Source organism: Ranitomeya variabilis, chromosome 4, assembly GCF_051348905.1.
Source record: "Ranitomeya variabilis isolate aRanVar5 chromosome 4, aRanVar5.hap1, whole genome shotgun sequence".
In the NCBI taxonomy this organism is placed as follows: Eukaryota; Metazoa; Chordata; class Amphibia; order Anura; family Dendrobatidae; genus Ranitomeya; species Ranitomeya variabilis.
This window is the reverse complement of record NC_135235.1, coordinates 600893049-600915690: the sequence shown is the minus strand read 5'-3', so window position 1 is coordinate 600915690 and position 22642 is coordinate 600893049. Positions and strand designations below refer to the sequence as shown.

Below are 22642 nucleotides of genomic sequence, written 5' to 3'. Positions count from 1 at the left end.
GCATTAACCTAACTATCCCTGTGTGGCCCATTCAAAATTGTCACCATAACCAGGTTCCTCGTATCATATTCTCATACGCTTTATGCAGTTAATAGCCCTCTGTGTCTGTACTGTTACATACTTAGGCCAATAACCGGTTCATGCAGCTTTACATGAACACCCGAGCCTTACACTATGGCTGATCCGAACAACAAAAGCAATTGTTACCATCCACCTCTCGTGTCTCCCCTTTTCCTCATAGGTTGTAAGCTTGCGAGCAGCAGGGCCCTCACTCCTCCTGGTATCTGTTTTGAACTGTGATTATTGTTATGCTGTAATGTCTATTGTCTGTACAAGTCCCCTCTGAAATGTAAAGTGCTGCAGAATGTCGGCGCTATAGAAATAGTTATTATTATTATTTTTAAGAACAACTCGAGGTTCCTAATTTCAGTCTTTTGGATGTATGTTAACGACGTCAGGTTTCCAAGGATGCCGAGTGGCTACAAGAAGTGACCCGGGCATTCTTCAGGCATCGTGTGCTTGGAAGCTGCTCCATATTTACCAATACGAGTCAATGGGAATGGTAAAAACCCCTCTATAATTTCACCTGGGTGTCTATTTTGAGTATTTTGTGTTTTCGCCTAAAAAAAAAAAGTTAACGTTTTATTCATTTTAACAAAAAACGTCCAAAAATGTCCCTGTCCCCTACAAAAAAAAACACTTAAAAACATTTATACAGGTAATAAAAAAGAAAATGTTAATAAAATGCTTCAGGATCAGAAAACGAACGCCGGTCTTTCCCAAAGTGAATGTAAAAAGCGTTGTGTGAACGCCGCCCTATGTTGGGCACATGGCTTGCTCCTATGACCATGTGTCCGGCACCACCAGGGCTGCTGGGTGATTGTGTTCAATTTCCCCACTCAATACTCCTTTACTGATAAACTACAATGCCCAGCATGCCTTGCCGGTGAGTTCTATGGTTGGTGCCGCAGGGCATGCTGGTATTTGTAGTTGAACGACTGCTAGTATTTGCCAGCCGCACTGCCCTCATCCAATATGGCTGACGACGCAAGGGGCGCTCTATCGCTCTCGCCGCTGAGCTCTATGGTTTCCTCAGCCATGGCGCCAGCCCCGCCCCGCTCTCCCTGTGACAGCAGGCCTGTCGTGACATCACCGAGAGGCCGGCTCCGGAGCACAGCGAGCGCAAGATGGCGGCCACCACGGGCTCAAGTGAGTCGGGCAACGGGGGAAAGCGGGGAGGAAGCGGTCTGTGAGGAGAGGACGGGGCCCCGGAAGGGAGCGGCGGCCGCCAGAGGAGGATGAGGTCCGTTCGGCCGCGGAGGGGCGCTGTGTAGCGGCGCGGAGAGGCTGAGGCCTGGTCTCCTCACAACGCAGGATTGTGCTCTGTCAGGAGCCGGGCCCGGGGGCCGCTGCTGACTGCGTAGGGTCCCTGGGGGCCACACATCCTGTGTTCTCAGGGTCCTGTGGGTGTGGTGAGGGGCCCTCCCGACAGGCTGGCTCTGCAGGGGCCCCTGGGGACCTCCCCTGCTGTACAACCGGAAGAGGGGCCTAGTTTGTGAAACAGGAAGGTGGGGCCCCCAGGGCCACCTGTCTGTATGCGGAGCTCCTGGTGCTGTGCTGCAGTCCTGTGTCAGGGAGGAAGCGAGAGTCCGGCCTGTGGCAGGCGTCGTGTCCTGTGTTACATGGGACTGCGCCTCCTGCTGAGTTTTTAGTCACAGATGTGCACAGGAAGACTCCCGCTCTGCTGGCTGCATCACACATTGGGAACGCCCTCACGGACCCCCGAATGGAAGAGCAAGGTTCCCCAGTATGTGGGGCTCTGCAGGGAGATCTAGCGGGATGATTCTGTAACAGTCAGTGGAAGGGTGGAGGATCGGGGGTCACTGAGGGATTCGGGAGGAGCGACCCTCCGCTGTCAGTCAGGGCGATGTGATATATGGAAGGGCCCTGGGGGATGTAGGTGCCACCTGTAGGAGCCTCGAAAATGGGCCCCGCACCTGTCACACATCTATGTGCTGAGGATGTGATGTCAATGTTAAAGGGAACCTGTCACTCCCAAAATCGAAGGTGAGCTAAGCCCACCGGCATAAGGGGCTTATCTACAGCATTCTGTAATGTTGTAGATAAGCCCCTGATGTATCCTGAAAGATAAGAAAAAGAGGTTATATTATACTCACCCATCGGTTCGGTTGGGGTCCGATGGGCGTCGCGGTCCGGCGCCTCCCATCTTCTTACGATGACATCCTCTTCTTGTCTTCATGCTCCGGCGCAGGCCTACTTTGTCTGCCCAAAGTACGCTGGAGCCGCAGCGTCAAGACAAGAAGAGGACGTCATCGTAAGAAGATGGGAGGCGCCGGACCGCGACGCCCATCGGACCGGACCGCAGCGGGCCGCCCCTGGGTGAGTATAATCTAAGCTCTTTCTCTCATCTTTCAGGATACATCGGGGGCTTATCTACAGAATTCCAGAATGCTGTAGATAAGCCCCTGATGCCGGTGGGCTTAGCTCACCTTCGATTTTGGGAGTGACAGGTTCCCTTTAAAGATGAGGACCCCTTTAATAACACATGAGCTTGTTGTAAATCTCAGAGAACAAAAAAACCTATTTGACCAAAGCGTATAAATTCACTGTAAAAATGTACAGATTGCTGCGTACGTTCCCCTGTTCATACAGCTTGTGTGCAGACCTATGTGTCACCATGGTAACGGACTACTAACAAACCGTGTGTAGTCAGGTCCTGCAGTCCTGGGTTAAGCTGGATTCGCACAGCACAAGGCCCAGGCTGACGGTGAGTCTCCTGACCTGAAGCTACAGCCTAATGTATGCCTATCAGATTGTACGTTCGGGGTATCGCAGTTGTGTACAGACTCTGACATACGGCCTTAGGGTAAGTTCACATTTCCATATCTAGGAACATACAAGTGGAATTAAAGGGCTTGTCCACTACTCGGATATTCCCCGCTGAATCCCTATGTTTCCCCCTCGAAACATAATATTGCTTAGGGCTTGTTCAGACGTCCATGATCATCTGTCCAGTCTCTGATCACAATGCACGGACTGGCCGTGCGTCTCCCTCATGTACTTCTATGAGGCTCGGAGAGGTTTTATTGCTGCAGAAAACAAGCAACATTTTACATTACCAGCAAAAGCTGAGATTTCATGCACGCTTGTTTTTTCTTTGACTGAATTTGAGAACTGCAGCGTATTTGTAATCTGTAACATGTCAATACTTTCTCTGTTTTTGCAACGTTTTCTCATCCTTAGAAAGTAATGAGAAAGTGAAAAACACATTAAACAGGTTTTGCTCTGCTTTTGCAGCATTTTTTGGTGAATAAAACAATTAAACATGTGCTGTAGACAAATCGCATACCGTATGTAGTCCGCAACTTCAAAAGCAGCAAAACCTGTGCTTTAACTGCAAGACAGTAGGTTTTGACTTCAGAAGAAGATGCTGTGTGTGAATATAGTTTATTTTCCTACAGAGTTAATCGCAAATATATACAGTGCCTTGCGAAAGTATTCGGTCCCCTGGAACTTTTCAACCTTTTCCCACATATCATGCTTCAAACATAAAGATACCACTGAAGTTGGATCAGCCTATAACTTCATTTTCCACTTTGATTTTGAGCATCATTCCAAATCCAGACCTCAGTGGGATATTAGATGTGATTTACGTTGATCATTTTTAGGTTTTATTGTTCTCAACACATTCCACTATGTAATGAATAAAGATTTACAACTGGAATATTTAATTCAGTGATATTTAGGATGTGGGATTTTAGTGTTCCATTTAATTTTTTGAGCAGTGCACATACAGTGCCTTGCGAAAGTATTCGGCCCTTTGGAACTTTTCAACCTTTTCCCACATATCATGCTTCAAACAAAGATACCAAATGTAAATTTTTGGTGAAGAATCAACAATTGGAACACAGTTGTGAAGTTGAACGAAATTTATTGGTTATTTTAAATTTTTGTGGAAATAAAAAAATGAAAAGTGGGGCATGCAATATTATTCGGCCCCTTTACTTTACTTTCAGTGCAGCAAACTCACTCCAGAAGTTCATTGTGGATCTCTGAATGATCCAATGTTGTCCTAAATGCCTAATGATGATAAATATAATCCACCTGTGTGTAATCAAGTCTCCGTATAAATGCACCTGCTCTGTGATAGTCTCAGGGTTCTGTTTGAAGCACCGAGAGCATCATGAAGACCAAGGAACACAACAGGCAGGTCCGTGATACTGTTGTGGAGAAGTTTAAAGCTGAATTTGGATACAAAATGATTTCCAAAGCTTTAAACATCCCAAGGAGCACTGTGCAAGCAATCATATTGAAATGGAAGGAGTATCATACCACTTGAAATCTACCAAGACCCGGCCATCCCTCTAAACTTTCATCTCAAACAAGCCAAGCCAAGAGGCCCATGATCACTCTGGATGAACTGCAGAGATCTACAGCTGAGGTCGGACAGTCTGTCCATAGGACAACAATCAGTCGTACACTGCACAAATCTGGCCTTTATGGAAGAGTGGCAAGAAGAAAGCCATTTCTCAAAGATATCCATAAAATGGGTTGTTTAAAGTTTGCAACAAGCCACCTGGGAGACACACCAAACATGTGGAAGAAGGTGCTCTGGTCAGGTGAAACCAAAATCGAACTTTTTGGCAACAATGCTAAACTATATGATTGGTGTAAAGGCAACACAGCTCATCACCCTGAACACACCATCCCCACTGTCACTGTCAAACATGGTGGTGGCAGCATCATGGTTTGGGCCTGCTTTTCTTCAGCAGGGACAGGGAAGATGGTTAAAATTGATGGGAAGATGGATGGAGCCAAATACAGGACCATTATTGAAGAAAACCTGTTGGAGTCTGCAAAAGTCCTGAGACTTGGACGGAGATTTGTCTTCCAACAAGACAATGATCCCAAACATAAAGCAAAATCTACAATGGAATGGTTCACAAATAAATGTATCCAGGTGTTAGAATGGCCAAGTCAAAGTCCAAACCTCAATCCAATCGAGAATCTGTGGAAAGAGCAGAAAACTGCTGTTCACAAACGATCTCCATCAAACCTCACTGAGCTCAAGCTGTTTGCCAAGGAAGAATGGGCAAGAATTTCAGTCTCTCGATGTTCAAAACTGATAAATACCCCAAGTGACTTGCAGTTGTAATCGCAGCAAAAAAGGCGCAACAAAGTATTAAGTTAAAGGGGCCGAATAATATTGCACGCCCCACTTTTCAGTTTTTGAATTTCCACAAAAATTTAAAATAACCAATACATTTCGTTCAACTTCATAATTGTGTCCCACTTGTTATTGATTCTGCACCAAAAACTAAACATTTGGTATCTTTGTTTGAAGCATGATATGTGGGAAAAGGTTGAAAAGTTCCAAGGGGCCGAATACTTTCACAAGGCACTGTATATACACTGCTCAAAAAAATAAATGGAACACTAAAATCCCACATCCTAAATATCACTGAATTAAATATTCCAGTTGTAAATCTTTATTCATTACATAGTGGAATGTGTTGAGAACAATAAAACCTAAAAATCATCAACGTAAATCACAAGTAATATCCCACTGAGGTCTGGATTTGGAATGATGTTCAAAATCAAAGTGGAAAATGAAGTTACAGGCTGATCCAACTTCAGTGGAAATGTCTCGAGTCAAGGAAATGATGTGTAATAATTATAGGGGATAACTCAGGAGACTCTTTGCGTGGAACAAGACAACTACAGGACACAGTTTTATAAGTGGTAAAGTCTATATTATCACACGGTGATTCAAACAGGTGCAGAGAGAAACTCAAGTCCACAACACTTAGTGCAAATAATAAACGCAGCTTAGCAGTCTATAGGAAACTTCAGAGGAAAATGCAATCAAGCAGAAATTCTATGAAGCACAGTTATTCTTGAGGATACGTGACACGAATAAATCCTTGTCTTAGTCCAGACACAGATAGATATGCTTATTAGGCAGTTCAAATCATATCTTAGCTCAACCAGGGAGGCCTGGTTAATAGTCTCAGGTTATTGCAAAGCAGCAACAGCTTACATGACCTGCAAATGCAGATGGAAGTAAACATGAACAGCAGATGAAGGAGGATTACTGGAAACTTGTGTATGCAGCAGGAACTCAGAGCAGAGTAGCAGGATCACCACACAGGTTCACAGGAGCAGGTGTATAGCCAGGGAGTAATCAGAGGTCAGGAGCTGGATGCAAGGCAGAATACTCTAGCACAGACTGAAGGCTGGGGTGGAGTTTTATAGCAGGAGACACAGTGCACATGAGACCAAAGACGCCATCTTGGAAAAGGGCAGTAATGCACAAAAGGTAAAAAATGTTTAGAGTCCCGACATGATGCTCAGTAGTGTGTGTGGCCTCCATGCCTGTATGACCTCCCTAAAATGCCTGGCCATGCTACTGATGAGGCAGCGGATGGTCTCCTGAGGGATCTCCTCCCAGACCTGGACTAATGCATCCGCCAACTCACGTTGGTGGATGGTGTGAGACATAATGTCCCAGATGTGTTCAATCGGATTCAGGCCTGGGGAACGGGCGGGCCAGTCCATAGCTTCACTGCCTTCATCTTGCAGGAACTGCTGACACACTCCAGCCACATGAGGTCTGGCATTGTCCTGCATTAGGAGGAACCCAGGGCCAACCGCACCAGCATATGGTCTCACAATGGGTCTGAGGATCTCATCTCTGTACCTAATGGCAGTCAGGCTACCTCTGGCGAGCACATGGAGGGTTGTGCGGCCCTCCAAAGAAATGCCACCCCACACCATTACTGACCCACTGCCAAACCGGTCATGCTGAAGGATGTTGCAGACAGCAGATCGCTCTCCACGTCGTTGCCAGACTGTCACATCTGTCACATGTGCTCTGTGTGAACCTGCTTTCATCTGTGAAGAGCACAGGGCGCCAGTGATGAATTTGGCAATCTTGGTGTTCTGTGGCAAATGCCAAGCGTCCTGCACGGTGTTGGGCTGTGAGCACAACCCCGATCTGTGGATTTCGGGCACTTTGGCTATTCCCTGGAGTTAGTTTCTAACTGTTTGTGCAGACACATGCACATTTGTGGCCTGCTGGAGGTCATTTTGCAGGGCTCTGGCAGTGCTCTTCCTGTTCCTCCTTGCACAAAGGCTGAGGTAGCGGTCCTGCTGCTGGGTTGTTGCTCTCCTACGGCCCCCTCCACGTCTCCTGGTGTACTGGCCTGTCTCCTGGTAGCGTCTCCAGCCTCTGGACACTACGCTGACAGACACAGCAAACCTTGCAACAGCTCGCATTGATGTGCCATCCTGGATGAGCTGCACTACCTGAGCCACTTGTGCGGGTTGTAGAGTCCGTCTCATGCTACCACGAGTGTGAAAGCACAACCAACATTCAAAAGTGACCAAAACATCAGCCAGAAAGCATTGGTACTGAGATGTGGTCTGTGGTCCCCACCCGCAGAACCACTCCTTTATTGAGGGTTTCTTGATAATTGCCAATAATTTCCATCTGTTGTCTACTCCATTTGCATAACAGCATGTGAAATTGATTGTCAAACAGTGTTGCTTCCTAAGTGGACAGTTTGATTTCACAGAAGTTTGATTTACTTGGAGTTATATTCTGTTGTTTGTGTTCCCTTTATATATTTTTTTGAGCAGTGTACATACATACATACATACACACACACACACACACACACACACACACACACACACACACACACACACACACTCTTTCCCTGGTGGTTTTGGTGCTTCTTGGCCTCCTAGATCTTCCCTTTTGTCCCACATGAGACAAAAGCGGTGGCATAAGGCGAGACATTACTGCAGAAGGCCAGTATGCACATGGAAACACTGCAGAGAAATCGGCAGTAGGTGTGAGCATGGTGTTTTTTTTATGTGTGGGGATTTTTGTTTTATTGTGGACTTATTTTATTGTAAACCCATTGGCAATGCGCAGCACAAACAAAATATGCAAATAAAAATGGCTTTTTATTGCATGTTCTGTCTTCTGCAATGAAACCGCAACACAAATGAACATAGTGTGGACAAAAAAAATCCACCTGGATCACCCAGATCAGAATTTAATTGCTTATTCACTTTTCTGTTGCTCTCAAACATTGTGGATTCTCCATCCCCCAAAAAAAGAGAGCCAAAATTCTGGTACAAATTGACTTGCACTATCTGTTTCGGGGTAGAAGAAATCCATGCACTTGTTACTGAAACATCCTCATTCCTGTGTTTGCAGTTGCATAAACTACTCTAAATCTTCCATGTACAGTTCTGGGGCACTGACAATGTAAAGCTGTGTGAATCTGTAAGCCAAAATCAGGAGTGAAACCTACACTGAGAAAGTATAGTGAAAGTTTGGGACCTCTTGTGTTTTGGCCCCACTTCTGGGTTTGATCTATGAATACTACTGTGTGACTATGACCTGAGGCTATGTTCAAACTTTGCGTTTTTGCTCCATTTTTTCCCCTCCCGCTAGCAAAACCTAATCTTGGCAATAAACAAGTTGCTTACAAAAAGCAGGTTTTTGTGCAGATTATACAGTCATGGCTGAAACTGTTGGCACCCTTGAAATTGTTCCAGAAAACAAAGTATTTCCCAGAAAATTATTTAAATTACACATTTTATTATACACGTTTTTCCTTTGTCTGTATTGGAACAACAAAAAGAAAAAAAGGCAAATTGGACATTTCATACACAAATGGGCCGGACAAAATTGTTGGCGCCCTCAACTTAATACTTGGTTGTACACCTTTTGGAATCAATGCAATCAATCGCTTCCTATAACAATCAACAAGCTTTTTACACCTCTCAACTGGAATTTTGGACCACTCTTCCTTTGCAAACTGCTCCATGTCTCTCATATTTGAAGGGTGCCATCTCCCAACAGCAATTTTAAGATCTATCCACAAGTGTTCAATGGGATTTAGAACCGGACTCAGTGCTGGCCACTTGAACTCTCCAGCGCTTTGTGTCCATACATTTCTGGGTGCTTCTTGAAGTATGTTTGGGGTCAATTTTCTGCTGGAAAACCCATGTCCTAGTACCCAAGCCTAGCTTTCTGACACTGGTCACTATATTGCGACCCAAAATCCTTTGGTAATCTGCTAATTTCATGATGCCTTGCACACAGTCAAGGCACCCGGTGTCAGAGGCAGTAAAACAATCCCAAATCATCTTTGAACCTCCACCATATTTGACTGTAGGTACTGTGTTCTTTTCTTTGTTGGCCTCATTTTATTTTGGTAAACAGTAGAATGATGTGCATTACCAAAAACCTCTGTTTGTCTCATCTGCTCACAAGACACTTTTCCAGAGGGATTTTGGCTTACTCGTGTACATTTTTGAAAACTGCAGCCTAGTTTTTTGTGTTTTTTTTGTCTGTGTCAGTAGTGGGGTCCTCCTGGGTCTCTAGCCATAGCGTTTCATTTCATTCAAATGTCGACAGATAGTTTGCGCTGATACTGATGCACCCTGAGCCTGCAGGACAGCTTCAATTTCTTTGGAACTTGATTGGGGCTGCTTATGCACCATCGGGACTATTCTGCTTTGCAACCTTTCATTAATTTTTCTCTGACGTCCAGGGAGATTAGCTACTGTGCCATGGGTTGTAAACTTCTTGATTATGTTGTGCACTGTGGACAAAAGAACATCATGATCTCTGGAGATGGACTTGTGACCTTGAGATTGTTGCAATTCTTCAATAATTTTGGTTCTCATGTCCTCAGATAGTTCTCTTCTCCTCTTTCTGTTCTCCATGCTTAGTGGCACACACAGACACACAATGCAAAGATTGAGTCAACTTCTCCCCTTTTTATCTGGTTTCAGGACTGACTTTCATATTTCCCACACCTGTTACTTGCCACAGTTAGTTTGAATGAGGATCACATGCTTGAAACAAAGTTCTTAATCCACATTTTTGGAAACATGCCAAGAATTTTGTCCAGCCCATTTTAGAGGGTCTTGTGTGAAATTATGTCCAGTTTGCATTTTATCCCTTTTTTTTTTTTTTTTTTTGTTTGTGTTGTTCCAGGACACATGAAGGAAATAAACATGTATTTTGTAGAACAAAACAGTGTTTGGAACAATTTCAAGGGTGCCAACACTTTTGGCCATGACTGTGTGTCATTTGTCTACATTACATGTTTAATAAAATTAGTTTTATTCACCAAAAAGACAGCAAAAACTCGTGGTTGCTTTTTTTTTTGTGTGTCGTACTTTCTTATTGTTTTCAATGGTGAAAGATTGCTGCAAAAATGCTGAAAGAATTGGCATGCTGCTGATTTAGGAAATTCTACAGTTTTAAAATTCAGTCAGGAAAATAAAAACAACGATGTCCATGAGATTTCTGAAATCTCACAACTTTTTCTGGTACTGTAAAAAGTAACTTTTAATTTGCATAAAAAAGCCACTGCAAAAAACGCAACGTGTGAGCATAGCCTTATGTTCTTTCATACCAATGTGTTTATTTTACCCTTCCTAGAGCAAAAAAAAATATGCAACAAAACCCATGTGTAAAATTTAAAGGGGTTGCCTGGCCGTAGGCTAGAGCTGTGCGGCTCACAGTGCACACGCTGAGTAATGTGAGGATTCTCAAGGCAGCGAGTGTGTGACCACAAGTACACGATTTCATGCAGTCATGTGCCAACTAGATGTGCACGTCCTCGCTCAATGCCAGTGTAATGAGCGAGGCTAGACACATCTAGTCGGAAATATGAAAATCGCATACATGTGGTCAGGTGCGCGCTGCTCCTGTCACCGGAGAATTCTCACAGTGTGCACAATGTGAGAATACACAAAGTTTGCAGTCGCATAGCAAATGCAGACTTCTATCCCAAGGCCAGACATCCTCTTTTAAGAAAATGAGTGCCGTGCATTTAACACAGATCCCTTTTATTTTTTTCCTTACTATGCTGCTATTTTCTGAGTGCAGCATCCTCTATAACCACCGCATGATAAACCATGCAGGTCTATTTTTGCAATACCCTCAAGATGAGATAAGACCCAAGTAACGGCCGCCAATCTGGAAAGTGGTGTGTATATGGGTGCCATAGTCCACACCTGTGTAACGAGTTGCAGATCCAGTGGGTACCGTAATCCGCAGCCATGGAACGAGTTGCAGATCCAGTGTCACTAGTCCTGTGTTGGGGTGTGGGTCACAGTTCAGAGGCAATGTAATAGGAAATGGCAGACTTCAGATTAGCCCCAGTTTCTGCATGTAGATATAACATGGGAGAGGCTTGTATTCATCCATAGCTTCTCATCAGCTGTTAGGGGATTATTTATTCAATTGTCTCTTCTTTGCCTTTTCCTGTATTTTTTATACATTGTAGAAATTGCAGGACATCTCCAAGAAGTGAATGCTGTCATCTGTCATGATGTTGTTCCTGTGTTCCCCTCCCCCTCCGTACTTGACATGTATGGAGATTCTCTGGATGCCAGTGACTTCAGCATCTGCCACGCCTCCTGATAAATGACACCGCCATCCTTGTGTAACTGTAGTTTCCTGTACTGCACACACTGCTTGTCTGAGTCTCCGTAACACCTGTGTATGCGCACGTGACAGGCAGTACGGTACAAAGATATGTATCCTACCTTGTTTTGTTAAACAGATGTTTATTCCCTTTAGTGTGTATTGGAACAACACAAAAAAACAGAGAAAAATAAGGCAAATTGGACATAATTTTACACAAAACCCCCAAAATGGGATACCTCTTTTCTTTGAAGGCCTCATTCCGTTTTCAGTAAACAGTAGAATGATGTGCTTTACCAAAAAGCTCTATCTTGGTTTCATCTGCCCACAAGACACTTTCCAAGAAGGACTTTGGCTTACTCACGTACATTTTGGCATACTGCAGTCTAGCTTTTTTATGTCTGTCAGCAGTGGGGTCCTCCTGGGTCTCCTGCCATAGCGTTTCATTCAAATGTCAACATAGTTTGCACTGACACTGATGCACCCTGAGCCTGCAGGACAGCTTAAATTTCTTTGAAACTTGATTGGGGCTGCTTATCCTTTATCCAGACTATCCTGCTTTCATCAATTTTTCTCCTTGTCCACATCCAGGTAGATTAGCTACAGTGCCATGGATTTTAAACTTCTTGATTATGTTGCACACAGTGGACAGAATAGCATCAAGATCTCTGGAGATGGTCTTGTAACGTGGAAATTGTTGATATTCTTCAACAATTTTGTTTCTCAAGTCCTCAGACAGTTCTTCTCTTTCTGTTCTCCATGCTCAGTGAGGCACACACAGACACACAATGCAAAGATTGAGCCAACTTCACCCCCTTTTTATCTATTTTCAGGTGTGATTTTCATATTGCCCACACCTGTTACTTGCCAGATGTGAGTTTGAACGAGCATCACATGCTTGAAACAAAGTTGCTTACCCACAATTTTGGAAAGGTGCCAACAATTTTGTCCTGCCCACTTTGGGGATTTTGTATGGCTTTATGTACAATTTTTGCCTTTTTTCCCCTGTTTTTTGTGTTGTTCCAATAGACGTCTACAAAATAAATAAACGTGTATAACAAAACATGCAATTTCAATTTTCTGGGAGAAATATTTCATTTCCTGGACCAATTTCAAGGATGTCAACACTTTCGGACATGACTGTACATATAATTACATCTCTATAGGCACAGAACACCTCCTGGCTCGGTTTCTGGGTGACGCAATAGAATAGTGAGAGCAGCTCTAAAGTGTAATGCAGAATGTACCGTATTTTTTGGACTGAAAGATGCACTTTTTCCCCATAAAATTTCGGGGGGAAATGGGGGTGCGTCTTATAGTCGGAATGTACTTACCAGGAGTGTGGCGGCAGCAGGAGTCGGGAGATACTGCCGGCCCTAGGGCTGGGAAGAGGGGGGGTGTTCAGTGGTCCGACGTTGCAGGGCGATGATCTGACTTCCATACCAGACTTTTGCGGCAGTATTCAGCGGTGCGGGGGCTCCGCCAACATTTAGTGAAAGCCCAGAGCCCCCGCACTTCCATTGCTTCAATGCGGTGGCCTCTGGGTAAAATGGCCCCCGGAGGTGGCGCATGAGCGGATTGGGATCTCGTCGTCCTGAGATCTCAGGAGATGAGATCTCTGTGCTGAGATCTCAATCTGCGCATACGCCGCCTCCGGCAGCCATTTTCCCGGAGGCCACCGCATTATAGCAATGGAAGTTCGGGAGTTCTGGGCTTTCACAAGATGTTGGCGGAGCCCGAGCACCACCGAACCTGCTACACCAGTCTGGGATGGGAGTCAGAACATCGCCGGACCACCGAGCACCTCCTGTGACCCAGGTCCACCACTGCTGCCGATTTTCCCCCGCCCCCAGTAAGCTGAATTCAGACTGTAAGACGGACCCCCATTTGACGCATTAATTTTTTACCCTACTTTCCTTAAGAAAATTTGGGGTGCTTCTTATAGTCTGAAAAATACGGTAATTAGGGATAAGTAATGTGTTCACGTGAGACTTCGCAGTTTGGACTATAGGCAATCTTGAGTTTTCAATCCTGTAGCCTAGAAAGCCGCCTTGACTTGTACGTGGCCAGCAGTAAGACATGCCATGTACTTTAGGTGCTTTTGGACACTGCCTGGTTCGCTTGCTTCATAATTTCTTCTGGTGATGTTGCAGAGTATTGGGCATGTGCCCTTCCTGGCACTTGAGTGTTATTGCTCTGAATCCCTCTTTGTTCTTGATGATGGCTCAGGAGCTGAGTCAGTCATGATGGGTGGTGGTTGACTGGAAGTGAGTGGACCAGTTTACTGGTGACTAATGGTTCATCCTATGTTGTTTTGTCTTTATTTTGCTGTTGTGTCCCCACCCTGTATGACCTGGTGCTTATCATTCATCTGTCAGTCTCCATATACCGTCAGTAGCTGTCGGCCAACACCATTTCCTCTGGGTTCCTCCATGGACACGCAGGCATATGTTATCAATGAGCGTAAAGTAGTAAGCTTCCATCAGAAACCTCTGGTGGAGGCTCATCCTGAAAAAAGGATCGGTATGTAATTGTAATGAGTTCAGCTCTAGAGTATAATACAGGATGTAACTCATGATCAGTACAGGATAAGTAATGTAATGTATGTATGTACACAGTGACTCCACCAGCAGAATAGTGAGTGCAGCTCTGGAGTATAAGGGTATGTGTCCACATTCAGGATTGCATCAGGATTTGGTCAGGATTTTTTCATCAGTATTTGTGAGCCAAAACCAGGAGTGGAACAATTAGAGGAAAAGTATAATAGAAACATATGCACCACTTCTGCATTTATCACCCACTCCTGGTTTTGGCTTACAAATACTGATGGAAAATCCTGACCAAATACTGATGCAATCCTGAACGTGGACACATACCCTAATACAGGATGTAACTCAGGATCAGTACAGGATAAATAATGTAATGTATGTACGCAGTGACTCCACCAGCAGAATAGTGAGTGCAGCTCTGGAGTATAATACAGAATGTAACTCAGGATCAGTACAGGATAAGTAATGTAATGTATGTACACAGTGACTCCACCAGCAGAATAGTGTGTGCAGCTCTGGAGTATAATACAGGATGTAACTCAGGATCAGTACAGGATAAGTAATGTAATGCATGTACACAGTGACTGCACCAGCAGAATAGTGATTGCAGCTCTGGAGAATAATACAGGATGTACGGGAGAAGGTAATACAATGTACCAAGTGTATTAAACACAGAAAATGACTGCAGTCTAATCAGCTGCTGAGTATAGGCTCGTAGGCAATTGGTTAATTCTTGGAGATGGAAGGGGGGGGCGACAGTCAGTATTGGTTTATTTCATATGTATTTTAAAAAGTGAACCGGTCAGCATTATTTTGCTAAGTAAACTACAGTCATTGTCAGGTTGGCAGTAATAAACTGATTAAAATGATACCTGGGGTGAAGAAATCCATCTTGTGGTTCTTGCGTAATCAATGTTGGAAGTTTTCAGTTAATGATATGCCCATGCTCCGGGCGAGACTGTAGGCAGAATCTTATCTTCCTGCTCTATCTAGGCCAGAGAAACCAGGGAAAGACCTGCCCACAGGCCGCCCCGAAGCACAGTCTGTCTATCTCTATGAGGAGGAACATGTTTGTTTCGAGGCGGCATGTGGGCAGGTCTCTCCTTGATTTTTCTGGCTTAAAGCAGGAAGATAAGACTCTGCCTACAGTCCCGCCCAGGAGCGCGGGCATATCAACTGAAAAAACACTCATTACACAAGAACCACAAGATAGATTTCTTTACCCCAGGTATCATTTTAACCAGTTTAACACTGCCAATCTGACAATGCCTGTAGTATGCTTAGCAAAATCCTGCTGATAGGTTTGCTGTAAGGTTCTGGTTTTAAAGGGAACCTGTCACCCCAAAAATCGAAGATGAGCTGCGGCCACCGGCATCAGGGGCTTATCTACAGAATTCTGTAATGCTGTAGATAAGCCCCCGATGTAACCTGAAAACAAAAACAAGTTAGATTATACTCACCCAGGGGCGGTCCGGGTCCGATGAGTGTCGCGGTCCGGGGCCTCCCATCTTCTTACGATGATGTCCTCTTCTTGTTTTGACGCCGCAGCTCCGTTGAGGGCAGAGCAAAGTACTGCAGTGCGCAGGTGCCGGGAAAGGTCAAAGGCCCAGCGCCTGCGCACTGCAGTACTTTGCTCTACCCTCAGTAGGGCAAAGTACGCCTGCACTGGAGCTGCGGCAGGAAGACAAGAAGCGGACATCATCGTAAGAAGATAGGAGGCCCGGACCGCGACGCCCATCTGACCCGAACTGCAGCGGGAACGCCACTGGATGAGTATAATATAACCTCTTTTTCTCTTCTTTCAGGATACATCGGGGGCTTATCTACAGCATTACAGAATGCTGTAGATAAGCCCCTGATGCCGGTGGCCGCAGCTCATCTTTGATTTTTGGGGGTGACAGGTTCACTTTAAGTAGGTTTCCTTCTGTCCCATTCTGCAGAGTCAATCCCTGACCTTGTAGTGGATACACTCTGCTCAATCTCATCATATGTGTTACACATGGCATGAATGTAATGGAGCCTCACAGGGAAGGAAATGAGACAAGCCACAAAATAAGGAAGTAAAACAAGCAGAACTGAAGCAGAAAGTGATAATAGGCACAGAAGTCAGGTACAATGTGCGATGAGCTCCAGCTATGGTGCCGCTCACCCCGGGGTACCATACAACTAGAGGATACAAATGATTCACGGAAAGAAATGGCATGTTCTGCATCAATGCACATAAATCTGAGAACTATTAGACGTGTCAATCATGCAAATATTCAAACGGAGTACAGTGGACCATTCATAATGGGATATAGATAGAAGAGCGCAAAAAAAAAAACTATGATTAACAGTCTAGGATAATATTCAAAAAGTGCAATATTTAATAAAATATAAATTTAGTTTATAAAATATACATGCAGGATAGTAATTTACTAGTACAATTACTGTGTATTGCCTGGTATTATACAGTACAGACCAAAAGTTTGGACACACCTTCTCATTTAAAGATTTTTCTGTTTTTTCATGACTATGAAAATTGTACATTCACACTGAAGGCATCAAAACTCCGAATTAACCCATGTGGAATTATATACTTAACAAAAAAGTGTGAAACAACTGAAATTATGTTTTAGGCTATGTGTACACGTTGCGGATTTTGCTGCGGATCCGCAGCAGCTTTCCATGCGTTTACAGTACAATGTAAACCTATGGAAAACGCAATCCGCAGTGCCCATGCTGCGGAAAAAACTGCTCGGAAACGCGGGTTACATTCCGCAGCATGTCAATTCTTTGTGCGGATTCCGCTGCGGTTTACACCTGCTCCTCTATAGGAATCCGCGCAGTGCCTTTTACCTGCGGATTTGAAAAATCCGCAGCCCTAAAAAATACGTGTGCACATACCTTTATATTCTAGGTTCTTCAAAGTAGCCACCTTTTGCTTTGATGACTGCTTTGCACACTCTTGGCATTATCTTGATGAGCTTCAAGAGGTAGTCACCGGGAATGGTCTTCCAACAGTCTTGAAGGAGTTCCCAGAGATGCTTAGCACTTGTTGGCCCTTTTGACTTCGCTCTGCGGTCCAGCTCGCCCCAAACCATCTCGATTGGGTTCAGGTCTGGTGACTGTGGAGGCCAGGTCATCTGGCGCAGCACCCCATCACTCTCCTTCTAGGTCAAATAGCCCTTACACAGCCTGGAGGTGTGTTTGGGGTCATTGTCCTGTTGAAAAATAAACGCAAACCGGATGGAATAGCATGCCGCTGCAAGATGCTGTGGTAGCCATGCTGGTTCAGTATGCCTTCAGTTTTGAATAAATCCCCAACAGTGTCACCAGCAAAGCACGCCCACACCATCACACCTCCTCCTCCATTCTTCACGGTGGGAACCAGGCATGTAGAGTCCATCCGTTCACCTTTTCTGCGTCGCACATAGACACGGTGGTTGGAACCAAAGATCTCAAATTTGGACTCATCAGACCAAAGCACAGATTTCCACTGATCTAATGTCCATTCCTTGTGTTCTTTAGCCCAAACAAGTTTCTTCTGCTTGTCTCCTGTCCTTAGCAGTGGTTTCCTAGCAGCTATTTTACCATGAAGGCCTGCTGCACAAAGTCTCCTCTTAACAGTTGTTAAACATAGAATAAAAGCTCACCGACACAAAAAGAGGACTTAGAAATCCTCCAAAAATATGAAAAAAGTAACAGAGAAAAAAAGCAGAGATGTTTACCTGCTGAACCCTCCAACAAAATGCCCTGGCAGGGTGCAGCGGACCCGATTAATTATGGCAAACACACAGGTGCAAAAAATACCGATGAAACAACCACTTTCAATCCAGTGTTGGCTGTTTGGTATTAGTGCACAAAAAGATGAGAGATAATATTCTGTATGTGGCATTATTCACACAGGCAATGCAGAGCATCTGGTTTACAGCCTATTACTAACGCACATACAGGCGGGCCGCCCAGTGCTACAAAATGCATGCTGTGCGAACAGAGGCCAACAGTTTACAGAGCCATCTTGGTCCGACTCAAATTTGGACTCATCAGACCAAAGCACAGATTTCCCCTGGTCTAATGTCCATTCCTTGTGTTCTTTAGCCCAAACAAGTCTCTTCTGCTTGTTGCCTGTCCTTAGCAGTGGTTTCCTAGCAGCTATTTTACCATGAAGGCCTGCTGCACAAAGTCTCCTCTTAACACTTGTTGTAGAGATGTGTCTGCTGCTAGAACTCTGTGTGGCATTGGCCTGTCTCTATTCTGAGCTGCTGTTAACCTGCGATTTCTGAGGCTGGTGACTCGGATAAACTTATCCTCAGAAGCAGAGGTGACTCTTGGTCTTCCTTTCCTGGGGCGGTCCTCATGTGAGCCAGTTTATTTGCAGCGCTTGATGGTTTTTGCCACTGCACTTGGGGACACGTTCAAAGTTTTCCCAATTTTTCGGACTGACTGACCTTCATTTCTTAAAGTAATGATGGCCACTCGTTTTTCTTTACTTAGCTGCTTTTTTCTTGCCATAATACAAATTCTAACAGTCTATTCAGTAGGACTATCAGCTGTGTATCCACCAGACTTCTGCACAACACAACTGATGGTCCCAACACCATTTACAAGGCAAGAAATCTCACTTATTAAACCTGACAGGGCACACCTGTGAAGTGAAAACCATTGCCGGTGACTACCTCTTGAAGCTCATCAAGAGAATGCCAAGAGTGTGCAAAGCAGTCATCAAAGCAAAAGGTGGCTACTTTGAAGAACCTAGAATATAAGACATAATTTCAGTTGTTTCACACTTTTTAGTTAAGTATATAATTCCACATGTGTTAATTCATAGTTTTGATGCCTTCAGTGTGAATGCACTATTTTCAGTCATGAAAAATCTTTAAATGAGTAGATGTCCAAACTTTTGGTTTGTACTGTATATTATATATTATTATACTCCAGCGCAGCACTCACTATTCTTCTAGTGCAGTCACTGTGTACATACATTACATTACTTATCCTGTACTGCTCCTGAGTTACATCCTGTATTATACCCCAGAGCTGCACTCACTATTCTGCTGGTGCAGTCACTGTGTACATACATTACATTACTTATCCTGTACTGATCCTGAGTTACATCCTGTATTATACTCCAGAGCTGCACTCACTATTCTGCTGGTGCAGTCACTGTGTACATACATTACATTACTTATCCTGTACTGATCCTGCGTTACATCCTGTATTATACTCCAGAGCTGCCTATTACAGTGACCCCGTTGTATGTGGATATTAGGTGTTTAGGTGTTTATGGAATCTGTAGATTGGAGTTGACCCTTCCGACACTCATGTCTGAGCACAGACTGCAATGCATGGACCGGCCGCGGGTCTCCTGACATGAGTTTAGCAGCTGCATAAATGAGGCTGAGTTTGGGTCAGGAGACCCACGGTATGTCCATGCATTGCAGTCTGTGCTCAGACTTGAGTATCGCATGTATGAAACCGGCCTTAGTGTGTTCCAGGAGTAATACACGAACTAAAGTAGCCACATTGTGTGATAAACCTAGAGTTGTTTTGATTCCTTTTTTTCCCGAGAGTTCAGACTGGACCCTGTGATGTGTGCTGTGTTAGATGGGGGTTGGCATCCAGTCAGGTAACTTATAATTATGAAGCCACTGTCCCTTATGATGATGCGCCTCCTCGTGTGACTAGATCACCTCTTACTTTCCTCATGAAGTGGCAGAGATCTGTCAGCAGAGGACGTCATTCTGATCTTATCTGTCTCTTTTAGGCGTCAAAGTTCCTCGTAATTTTCGACTTTTGGAAGAACTTGAAGAAGGTCAGAAAGGAGTTGGTGATGGGACAGTTAGCTGGGGTCTGGTAGACGATGAAGACATGACACTCACAAGATGGACTGGTATGATTATTGGACCACCTAGAGTAAGTATAAGTCTCTGTATTGTCATGTCCACGTCTTACTGTCAAGATACGTGTCTGTGTGCAGGAGCATGTGTGGCAGTACATGGAGCTGCAGGGACTGTGCTGCCATATGGTGCTCCATGCCGCAAGTGGGGATCTTTCCCTAGAGAAGCAACATTTATAGGGCAGAGAAGTTCTTTAATGTGGTATTCAGAGAAGAACACATATACCGTATTTTTCGGTCTATAAGACGCATCTAGGTTTTATAAGAGGAAAATAGAAAAAAATAGAAAAAAAATGTAAGCAAAAAATGTGGTCAATTCCATACTTAATTATCCCCTGTCCTGGTATGCATGGCCCCCATCTCTGTCCTGGTATGCATGGCCCCCATCCTTACCCTGGTATGCATGGCCCCCATCCTTACCCTGGTATGCATGGCCCCCATCCTTACCCTGGTATGCATGGCCCCCATCCTTACCCTGGTATGCATGGCCCCCATCCTTACCCTGGTATGCATGGCCCCCATCCTTACCCTGGTATGCATGGCCCCCATCCTTACCCTGGTATGCATGGCCCCCATCCTTACCCTGGTATGCATGGCCCCCATCCTTACCCTGGTATGCATGGCCCCCATCCTTACCCTGGTATGCATGGCCCCCATCCTTACCCTGGTATGCATGGCCCCCATCCTTACCCTGGTATGCATGGCCCCCATCCTTACCCTGGTATGCATGGCCCCCATCCTTACCCTGGTATGCATGGCCCCCATCCTTACCCTGGTATGCATGGCCCCCATCCTTACCCTGGTATGCATGGCCCCCATCCTTACCCTGGTATGCAGGGCCCTCATCTCTGTCCTGGTATGCATGGCCCCCGTCCTTACCCTGGTATGCATGGCCCCCGTCCTTACCCTGGTATGCAGGGCCCTCATCTGTGTCCTGGTATGCATGGCCCCCGTCCTTACCCTGGTATGCAGGGCCCTCATCTGTGTCCTGGTATGCATGGCCCCCATCCTTACCCTGGTATGCATGGCCCCCATCCTTACCCTGGTATGCATGGCCCCCATCCTTACCCTGGTATGCATGGCCCCCATCCTTACCCTGGTATGCAGGGCCCTCATCTCTGTCCTGGTATGCATGGCTCCCATCCTTACCCTGGTATGCATGGCCCCCATCCTTACCCTGGTATGCAGGGCCCTCATCTCTGTCCTGGTATGCATGGCTCCCATCCTTACCTTGGTATGCAGGGCCCCCATGTCTGTCCTAGTATGCATGGCTCCCATCCTTATCCTGGTAGGCATGGCCCTTTACCTGGTTTGCATGGCCCCCATCCTTATCCTGGTATGCATGGCCCTTATCTTGGTATGCATGGCCCTTTACCTGGTATGCATGGCCCCCATCCTTACCCTGGTATGATTGGCCCCCAGCAGAGAGAAAAAAAATTCTTGCCTTCCCTGCACACCCTTGCAGCATTCTGCTCCAGTGCCATCATCTGCTTTTATGCTTGTAAGCAGCGCATGGCAGTAACGTTATGCATTGCTCATAAGCCACCGAGGACACCTGCTGGGAATACTCTGTTCTCCACGCCGGGACTGTGTGCGTGGAGCGCAGTGAGTATTCATTGCTCTTTAGCGAGCACAGTGGCAGCCGCCGGGTTCCTGCAGCTGCCAGGCTTTCACGTGTGTCGCTACTAAAGGGAAGGAATATTGCATTCCACACGTTCATTCATTGCCTTGGGCAGCTGCAAGAAGCTGGCTGCTGTGGTTAACACTGTGCCCGCTATTAAAGATAAATGAATATTCACTCCTTTCCACGCCCATGGGCATGGAATAGAGTGAATATTAATTTTTGGAGGAAAAAAGTGCATCTTATAGTCAGAAAAATACGGAATATGAAAACAGATGCTCCGGTATAGCCCCTTGGGAATTTGTATGAAGACTCTTTCCAACTCGGAGGATGGACAGTACTGACACATGTTTGCATTCTGACCTCTAGATCTGTATAGAAAGGATTTGAAGTCACAACAAATTATGCGGGAATCATTAACCACACACTGTATAAGACCGTTGAGGATAGGACAAGAAAAGTGTGTATTGATTGATCAAGATCATCCACAGTAACAAATGAGATATAATCTTTATTATGCAACACAATTTCAGCAACATGCAAAATAAAAACATTTAAAAAAGCCAAAAAATGGCTGAACAATAACCCCTGGACAGTCCGTGTAAGGACCAATCGGTGACCTCCTCCAAAGTGCTAGCCGCAGGCCTACTGAATAAGACTTTTCTACACATCAATGATCTGAATTAATTGTGCCAAAAAAATTGTTTCTTGGCATAATGACCCCCAAAATAACCTAGAACCTAAAGATATTTTTTTAGAAATGAATGATTTGGTACAAAAATGAAGACCATGTACTCTCCACATGCAGATTGAACATGCGATAAAGGCAAATGGAAGCAAGAAAGGGATCAAGTAATTGCAATAAAGGGTTAAGGCATGTAAAATACAATGGTTTCAAAGGAATATGCCAAAAGCAGTTAGTCACAAAACCTCCATTATAATAATGCAGTGCTGCAACCTGTCAGCAGCATGATGGTAGGGAGGAGGACCCCACGCGTATCGCCACCTGAATGTGTGGCTTCCTCAGTGGAAAAAAGAAAGTAGACTTGTTGTTCAAAAATGTCCCATATAAATAATTGTGGATGATTACCTTGACGGCGAGTGCATCG

At 45.0% G+C, this 22642-nt stretch overlaps 1 protein-coding gene across 1 annotated transcript in view; it reads left to right on the top strand.

Moving 5' to 3' along the window:
* The first annotated feature begins 1068 nt into the window (after positions 1 to 1068).
* UBE2V1 (ubiquitin conjugating enzyme E2 V1) overlaps positions 1069 to 22642 on the top strand; it is a 32660-nt gene continuing 11086 nt past the window's right edge. The window contains exons 1-2 of the mRNA XM_077253239.1: positions 1069 to 1209; positions 19781 to 19929. Coding sequence (XP_077109354.1) covers positions 1188 to 1209; positions 19781 to 19929 — 171 coding nt within the window. The 5' untranslated portion in view covers positions 1069 to 1187. The remainder of the gene's footprint in view (positions 1210 to 19780; positions 19930 to 22642) is intronic.